Source organism: Salvelinus namaycush, chromosome 15 (genome assembly GCF_016432855.1).
Source record: "Salvelinus namaycush isolate Seneca chromosome 15, SaNama_1.0, whole genome shotgun sequence".
NCBI lineage: Eukaryota > Metazoa > Chordata > Actinopteri > Salmoniformes > Salmonidae > Salvelinus > Salvelinus namaycush.
This window is the reverse complement of record NC_052321.1, coordinates 34,483,889-34,492,954: the sequence shown is the minus strand read 5'-3', so window position 1 is coordinate 34,492,954 and position 9,066 is coordinate 34,483,889. Positions and strand designations below refer to the sequence as shown.

The 9,066-nt window shown below is 41.0% G+C and overlaps 1 protein-coding gene across 2 annotated transcripts; it reads left to right on the top strand.

Moving 5' to 3' along the window:
* The first annotated feature begins 831 nt into the window (after window positions 1–831).
* On the top strand, window positions 832–8,981 carry galcb (galactosylceramidase b). 2 transcript variants are annotated; one of them, XM_039009810.1, is made up of 17 exons: window positions 832–1,036; window positions 1,179–1,247; window positions 1,386–1,449; window positions 1,628–1,741; window positions 1,911–2,050; window positions 2,171–2,209; window positions 3,878–4,008; window positions 4,224–4,379; window positions 5,080–5,204; window positions 5,508–5,635; window positions 6,110–6,199; window positions 6,288–6,377; window positions 6,659–6,803; window positions 6,955–7,135; window positions 7,386–7,549; window positions 7,803–7,879; window positions 8,072–8,981. In XM_039009810.1, exons 1-17 carry the CDS (start codon window positions 896–898, stop codon window positions 8,213–8,215), a joined length of 1,998 nt encoding a protein of 665 aa, XP_038865738.1. In that variant the 5' UTR covers window positions 832–895; the 3' UTR covers window positions 8,216–8,981. The 2 variants fall into 2 exon arrangements, with proteins under 2 accessions (XP_038865738.1, XP_038865739.1); XM_039009811.1 differs by lacking the exon at window positions 3,878–4,008 and adding an exon at window positions 2,604–2,731.
* The last annotated feature ends 85 nt before the right edge of the window (window positions 8,982–9,066 follow it).

Sequence of the window (9,066 nt, the reverse complement as noted above, 5' to 3'; positions counted from 1 at the left end):
AAGGAGCTGTTCATATGTCCTATAAGAATGGACCCATGGCTATTTCTACTGTGTGTCGTCAGGCTCTCACTTAACTTAGCACAGCTAACTCTTCTTTAAAAAAAAAACTCTTTGTGGCCCGCAAATCCATTCTCCTTAACTGGATAAAAGACCAGCCACCAACAATAAATCTGTGGTATCGTGAGATCTTTAAAGTGTTACCACCGGAGAAAATGAGTGTAATATTTAGGAATAAGGAAGGAGATTTCTATACAATATGGGATCCCTTTTTGCCATCTCTTTTCCCTAATCTTGCAGATACCATAAAAAGTGTAAATATAAAAATTGTATGAATTTATGGATCAACTGGACTGCGGATGCTTTTTTGTAAAAAATAAATATATTATTCTATAGGCCTCTATACTCTGGTAGTGGTATATTACACACTACATCCACACATTTAGCGACAGTCAATGTATTAATGCTATGTAAAGAAAATAAAAAATGATAATGGTAATGAAATGAATTTAAAAAATATATTAAAGTAATGAAAAATTAAGAAAGAGAATGTATAATTATAATTTTTTCTATGTTCTTGTTTTGGTGTTTGCTGGTTATGTTATGTTTTATGTTACCTTGTTTCTTTTTGGAATTAAAATATATCTACATACTATGTACAATTTGTTAATGATGTTGACCTGAAACAAGGAAAATTATATCATATATATATATATATATAAACACAGATAAAAGGGGGGGTATTTATACCCAGTCTCATCATTGTAAGAAAATATAGCAATTCGAAATCATGTAACTCGTGACTGTCACGTGATCTAAACATGGGCGTGGTTATATAATAACTCGTGAGTTTGCAGCGTTGACAGTGCAGTCAGACTTTTTGCAAACATTGGTCAGGATGATTTATAAAGTATCTTTTGCTATCGCATTGTGTTTTAGTTTGTGTTTTGATCTCTGTATTGCCGAGAGCTACGTTTTGGATGATAAAGTTGGATTAGGAAGAACGTTTGACGGCATTGGTGGTTTGAGTGGTGGAGGGGTAAGTAACTTATCCTAGCTGCTAATACTAGGCTAGTAGCTACTTCCTGGTTCGGCTGTACTGTGAACCAATCAATGAAACGAGTGCGTTGCAATCTAAATCGTTTTGTCACTTTTCTGCCACCTTTCCCTGTTCGTTTTAGGCAACATCTCGTCTACTTGTCAATTATGCAGAACCCTACCGAAGCCAGATATTGGACTACCTCTTCAAGGTAGCTGCTACAACTGTATACATTCTTATCTGTATACATTCTGAATTCCTCATCTCATTTCATGCAAGGTAGCCAGCCAGTAATCTTATCTTGGTGTGCGATCCATAACAGTATGTAACTTTTATTTGCTGTCTGTAGCCAAACTTTGGGGCTTCTCTACACATCCTGAAAGTGGAGATTGGAGGTGATGCCCAAACCACAGGTAAATGTGGAAAATGTTCTTTATGGTGCACTACTTTGACCAAGACTATTTTGGGATTACGGTGCCATTTAGGAAGCATTCTTTGTGTTTATCAAGTATGACACAGGCCGAGAGTGGCTTTGAGTTACGAATGTAATGTTAGCTGAAGACTACATGTCAATTCTGTTTTTCCACCTAGATGGAACGGAACCCTCTCACATGCACTATGAAAACGATGAGAACTTCTTCCGAGGCTATGAATGGTGGCTGATGAGAGAAGCCAAGAAGAGGAACCCCAACATCACGCTCATAGGTGAGGCTGAAGGAGCAGTAGACACCTTTCATTGCCGCCGTACCCTTTCATCCCTGTATCAAACTAGAACTCAAGACGGTTGGAAATATCTGCGACGATTCGACAGGTAAGCGTCAGGTGTGGTCTCTCTAACAATAGTCTCTGTTCATGTTTTCTTTTGTAACTGCAGGCTTGCCATGGGCCTTCCCGGGTTGGGTTGGACATGGGAAGAACTGGCCGTATGACTTCCCTGATATAACTGCATCCTACGTGGTGTCGTGGGTCTTAGGAGCCAAACAGTACCATGACCTGGATATTGGTTATGTTGGGGTGTGTATTCAATTCATTTTTGTGTATTGACAATATTATAATTGGGTACAGACATGATGTATTCACTTACTCTACCCACCTGTTTAAAGTTCTGCTGTTGATGTTTTTATACCTATATAGATTTGGAATGAACGGAACTTCGACAGCAAGTACATCAAGGTTGGTGTTGAACAGAAAACATGACATATTTTACCAGCCATTACCATTACACAATGTGAAATGTCTTAGAAGAAAAAGATGACAAAAAAACTGCCACCAACATTTGGTTTTTACTGTTGCAGCCATTAGTTAATTTGTTACCAATGGCACCTAAGTTGGGGAGGATGGGCTCATCGTAATGGATGGAATGGTATCAAAGGACTGGTATCCAACACATGGTTTCCATGTGGTTGATACATTCCAGTGACTCCATTCCAGTTATTATTCTGAACTGTCCTCACCTCAGCAGCCTCCTGTGATTTAGGGCTATTGGCAGAGAGAGACAGACAATTGTTCATCCAAATCCGATCAAGATCACCTGTTTGCATCTGAGAGCATATCATTTGTTACTAAGGCGCTCCGAGACACATTGGATAAAGTTGGCCTAACCGGTGTGGGCATCATCGCAGCAGACGGCAACTGGGATGTTTCCAATGCCATGGGTGTAGACCCGTACCTCAACGACGCTGTTGAGGTAGTAGGGTAAGTAAGGGACAACATGGACCACAGCTTGCACTGAAGTGACACAAAACAGCCTTTGCAACTCCGGCTCACAGCAAATCACTCTGTTTCCTCCATGGCATGGTATTTCTCACACGAAGCTGACTAATGTCACAGGTGTAGTCAATAGCATTCTGTGGGTCTAGAAATGCAATGATCATGCTAAACAAACATGCTCTCAGATGCTTTTGCACTAAAGTATAAAGTTAAAGAACGTGGTATCATTAAACCCAGATGCCAGTCAAGGTGAATGAGGAACTGAACACACGGGGGTTTACTGTAATAGAGTATGGGTTCTCCATGGGTGTGTCTCGCCTTTCAGTTCCCTGGATCTGGTATGTTTGCGTCTGTCACGAGTTATACCACTCTACGATTCTAGAACACTTGGCACGCAATAAGGAAGTCTGCGTGCCACCTTTCGTAACTTTGATTGCGCTGTTGTCAGACAAAGCTGAAGGTTGGTGGCTGTTTTCTTTTCTTTTAATGCCTGAGCGGTCAGAAGAGAGATGTCTTAACACAATTAGTCAACTCCTGATCAATTTAAATTTTGTTTGAGGTGATACTTCAGGATTACTTCCCTAGAGTCAGATGAACTCGTGGATACTATTTTATGTCTCTGCGTGCAGTTTGAAGGAAGTTGCTAACTGGCGTTAGCCCAATGACTGGAAGTCTATGTAGACTTCCAGTCATTGCGCTAACACTAGTTAGCATTGGCTTGCAAAATTACCTTTAACTTCCTTCATACTGGATGCAGAGACATACAAATGTTATCCATGATTTCATCTGACTCTGGGGAAGTAGATAAAGGGCTTCATTGCCATAATCCCGAAGTATCACTAAGTGATTTTCAGTACACCAGTACCAATTCAAATAAATTCTTCATTATTCTTCTGCATATCTGAATAATCTTATGTAGTGCATATATTTATGACAGTCTCAAACCACAGCAATATCAGGAGTTGATTCCATACTAATAGAGAATGTGCACACTCTAGTATGCAAGCTACGTTTATTGCTTGACATTGGCACATGTTAAAGTAAAAGGGCAATGTAGTCAATTGTCCTGACTGGTTCTTCAATACAGGATCACCTTTTCACTCGCCTCTCTTTCTGACTGTCACTGGTTAGCTGCTGCGGTACACTCTGGATAAGAGTGGTTTGGAGAGGGTCAGAATCATAGCCAGTGATAACCTTTGGCAGCCCATAACCTATTCATTGTGTGTCGATCAAGAGCTGGCCGACGCAGTAGACGTGATAGGGTAGGAGAGTTTCTACTTTGTTTCTGAGTTTCTACTTTGTTTCTGGGTTTCTACTGTATTACAAGAGACCACCTCTGTTCAATTTACTGCATGCGCTTCTCCCATCTATTTAGAAGTTATTCCTCAGAACTACCGTCTGCACACACCGTGCTTATTCTTTTAAGTGTGCCTTGGTGTTCATCACTTTTTATAATTCCATTTGTGTGGCCTGACAGGGCCCACTACCCAGGCACCACCACAGTGATGGAGGCCCTGAAGACCCAGAAAAAGCTATGGTCGTCTGAAGACTACAGCACCTTTAACGATGAGGTGGGAGGAGGCTGCTGGGCCCGGATCCTCAACCAGAACTATGTCAACGGACTCATGACTGCGTATGTAGCTAACTGTCGTAGTTACTGATTTCTACTAAAATCATAGCCTCGTGGAACCAGACTGACTCCTGTGCTCACTTTTCATTTCACAACAGGATGTGAGATTGGGCTGATTTTAAACAAGACTACTAAAATCAGCTGTAGTATTGGAAGGGTGAGAGGGTAGTACTATGATCAACACAGAGATTGACCTTAAGGATTGCCTTAATGCCCGGGGTAAGTGAACTGATCTGTTGGGCTCTAAGGTTGCCCCATTGGGCAGGTGACTTCCAGTTGGTAACCTGAGACACGGTGCAGCTATAAGAATCTGATAGATCAGCGTCCAAAACACGCAACCCTCACTCATATAATGGTAGGTATGGGCCGCGTCCCAAATGGCACCCTGTTCCCTACATTGCTCCCGAGTGGCGCAGCGGTCTAAGGCACTGCATCTCAGTGCTAGAGGCGTCACTACAGACACCCTGGTTCGAATCCAGGCTGTATCACAATTGGCCCAGCGTCGTCCAGATTTGGCCGGTGTAGTCCGTCATTGTAAATAAGAATTTGTTCTTAACTGACTTGCCTAGTTAAATAAAGGTTTGATTAAAATTATGACCGGAACCTATGGAACCTGGTCAAAAGTAGTCAGCCATTAAAAGGGTTACCTGTTGTCCTTTTTTGTAAAAGAGTGGTCAGTGAAATATCTGTGTTATTGTTTCAGCACCATATCCTGGAACCTGGTAGCCAGTTACTATGAGGACCTTCCCTTTGGGAGAGATGGCCTAATGACCGCAGAGGAGCCCTGGACTGGGAACTATGTGGTGGAATCGCCCATCTGGATAACTGGTAACCCACAGCACTTAAATGGATAGTTCACCCTAACATTATTGTTTCATTATTGGTACGGTTAACTTGCATGCTAGCTACAGATTAGCACAATAATGTTTGATTACCGTGTCACTGTTTTGAGTGGTTTATTACTGCTTCCCCAAAAGTTTTGCCAGCTCACATGTGATGTGGTGACATTAGCGGCCATATCCTGCTACAGTACAAAGCTCACCGACATGTTTTAGACAAGTATGTGACAAGTGCTAATGTAAAAAGGACTAATAATTTCATTGATTTACATGAGGTAATTTTATCTCCTAGCCCACACCACCCAGTTTAGCCAGCCAGGATGGACCTATCTGCAAACTGTTGGGCATCTGGTACACGGGGGAAGTTATGTTGCCCTGACAGACAGTAAAGGAAACCTCACTGTTGTAATAGAAACCATGGTCAGTATTTATCTTCCTATACATTATGCCTGTTAACCAGGATCTTTATTCTGAGTAATGCTGTATAATGTGAGTTAAAGGCTTAATCCTATTGTTGATTGTACACTGTGCTATGAACACTTTTCTACTTTTGAATAAACAATTATAGTAAAGCCCTTTTTTAAAATCTCTGACGCTTAACTTTTTAAGTCTGCTTTTGACTGAAATGGAAACCTGAAGAGGACATTGTTGACTTTCTCTTTCAAATTTAAGCTCTGCTCTCTCCGGAGCCTACAATCTAAGCTTTAGAAAAGCAAAAGGAAGTCTCGTGAGCTAGCAGCTCACTTCTACTTAGCTTTCTGCTGATGCAAGGATGGTGTAGCCAGAGTGGTTTGCGCTTCAAGCAACTTTACTATTTCTTATCACATAAACACAAAGATATCTGACTACTGGGCTATCACCTTAGTTTATACATTTTATTTTTATTCTGTTCAGACTCATGATCATTCTGTGTGCATCAGACCTCCACTCCTGCCCTTCAATGTCACAGCCCAGAATGTATCATTCCAACTCAAGGGATCTTTTGTGAGTACTGTCGCGACCCCCTGAGACTTTTCTACCCACTTAATGATTGAGAGGCTACTTTGACTGACTACGTGTTTCTCTGTCCTAGGCTTCGATCAAGGAACTACAGGTGTGGCAGTCAAAGTTTGACTTCAAGACTAAAAAGCCGTTCTTCTTCAAGAAATTGAGCCCCTTAAAGGTAAACGTACTCCTCTGACAGAAATAGCTCTGCAATAGGGCACGCCAGCCTCTAAAAGATTATGACAAGATATCTGACAGGTTGACACTGTCTTTGGATCTTGTTTTTAGAGTGAGTGGTATACAAAGTGATATTACTCCCCCATGACATTTCACATCTCCTCACTAACTTTTTATTGAGGTTTTATGATTTTAGGTTGAAGATGTTTTGATGTGGGCATTTTTATTTTTATTTTATTTACTACATTGTCATGAGTTTCATGCTCCCTCCCTCTCTGGTAGATTTATGATGGTTCGTTCACCTTGAGCCTGGATGTTGATGAGGTTTACACTTTAACCACCATATCCACTGGGCAGAAAGGGACTTCCTCTGATCCACCCGCCTCTGGCCCATTCCCTAAAGTATACAAGGATGACTTTAATGTTGGTAAGAGCATTTTCAAGCTAGAAATGTCACTATCTGCCAAAAACAACCTGCAAATGATCCGGAAATTCTAATTATAGTTTAAACGATTAATTAAATGCTTTTGTCTGTCTTGCTTGCTGCCTTTCTCCTTCTCTTTTCACTCTCTCTGCAGCCAACCCTTCCTTCTCTGAGGCCCCAGACTTTGCTGACCAGACGGGGGTGTTTGAGTATTACATTAACCTGACGGACCCTGGTCCTCATGTCTTCACTTTGCGCCAGGTGGTCACACAGAGGCCTGTTACCTGGGCAACAGATGCTGACCAGACCATCAGCATCATTGGAGACTATAAATGGTGAGAGGGTAGGGGTCAGGGCCGACGCCAACCCTTATCCTGGAGGGTCGAAGTGTACACTTTGTAATGTATTGTGTATGTACACTTTGTATTGTGTATGTACAGTAGTGTTTCAGCAATAGGCCTTAGACTCCTCTGCTCAAATCCACAATGATAGTAATATTACCCTGGTAAGGAAAACGGTTCGGGTCAAGAAAGTGGGCATTTTACTGTGTGTATTTTGTAATGTTGTATACTGTATGTTTTCCAGGCAGAACCTGACAGTGATGTGTGATGTCTTCATGGAGACGGTGAAGACTGGAGGAGTGTTTGTCGCAGCCAGAGTGGACAAAGGAGGGCAGTCTGTCCGCAGCGCCAAGGGAGTCTTCTTCTGGGTGTTTGCAGATGGCTCCTACAAAGTCACCAATGACCTAGGTCAGTATTTCAATCGTAGACATACACATTAAAGGCTAGTTTCCCGAACACAGATTAAGCCTCATCCAGGACTGAAAACCATGGTCAAAGGATAATCTCCTTTGAAGTAACTTTAGTCCATGACTTGTCTGGGGAAACGGCGCCATAATGTTTACCTGAGTTTTAAACATTCCTGCTTATCAGTAAATTATGTATCATTTTAAAGCACAAGGTGTTGAGGAAAATCAATATGCCAAGTCTTATTACTCCACAGTTGGCAAGACTGTACTGGCAGAGGGTCTGTCTGGAACGAGAGCGTATGGCTGGCACACGTTAACCCTCACAGTCGAGGTATGTTTACAACTTCAATCTCTGAAACGGTACACCAACTATTTCCAGAGAAACCTCATGTTCATCATCAAAATGCATCTCTTTCAATTTTGTTTTTCATTTAAATGACTTCGACCTTTGTAGGGTGACATATTGTCTGCCTATGGGTACATTAGCTATACTAAATAGAAAACTATTATTATTATTTTTCAGGGGGAGTATGCCACAGGGTTGCTGAATGGATATCCACTATGGAAGGATGCTGTGGTATTGGGACCAAAGAATGGCTGGGCTGCCATAGGAACACACTCATTTGAACTTGTACAGTTTGACAACTTTGCTGTGGAAGCAAAATGATAATTTTTCTGTGTGTTTGTGGTGAATAAACCTTGGTCATTAATTTATTAGCAAAATTATGCATCTATGATCCCTTAAATGTGATTGTGTGTAAAATGAGTGGTGTTTTTTTTTATTTACACAAATATTTTTTAAAGGATTAATTTGGATTCAGTGCTATTTCATTAACAATCAAACACTGGCACAAATATCCATACTTTCTATTGTTATTTTGTGTGTGCAAGCAGTGACTGAAGAGGGAGCGAGATATCTCACTGGCTCCTATACAGTCAATGAACTAAGTAGACCAGACCCAGTTGCTATTGCATCGGTTTCTATGGGATAGCCACCGCTTAGACCAGAACTGTGACCATATTTTTTTTTTTGTCAACTGCCTGAGTAATAGTTACAACATTTAACAGTCTTATCAACAGACTATTCACCCTAGTCTGCTCTGGGGTTCATACCAATGACCTTTTGGTTACTGGCCCAACGATTTTGAATTGCTAGGCTACCTGTTAGTAAGACCTCTTCATTTATCCACCATCTTAAGTGCAAGCCTTAGCTTTAAAGATTGTTATCCCTAGTATTTCCCCAGAAATATGCTGAAATTACTCAACAGTTTGGATCTGAGAATTACTGTGATGGAATTACTTTTCTGTTAAGCCTTTTGTCTTTCCACTGATAAAATAATCATTGCCTAATGACTGTAAATATAGATTTAAAAAAAAAAAAGTATGACAATTAATACTCTTTACAATAAAGAGAAGGCGTATTTTGAAACGGACTCTTTCTTTTGTGCATATTTGTTAAGTTTGTGTCAAACATTGGGCAAACGATACCCCTTGAACGGTTGTTGCTAAGTAACGGGA

Coding starts and splice junctions, on each gene's coding strand:
- galcb (XM_039009810.1), top strand. CDS start 896: ATGATTTATAAAGTATCTTTTGCTATCGCATTGTGTTTTAGTTTGTGT. Junction 6,804..6,954: donor CAAGGATGACTTTAATGTTG/GTAAGAGCATTT, acceptor CTCTCTCTGCAG/CCAACCCTTCCTTCTCTGAG. Junction 7,550..7,802: donor CAAAGTCACCAATGACCTAG/GTCAGTATTTCA, acceptor ATTACTCCACAG/TTGGCAAGACTGTACTGGCA.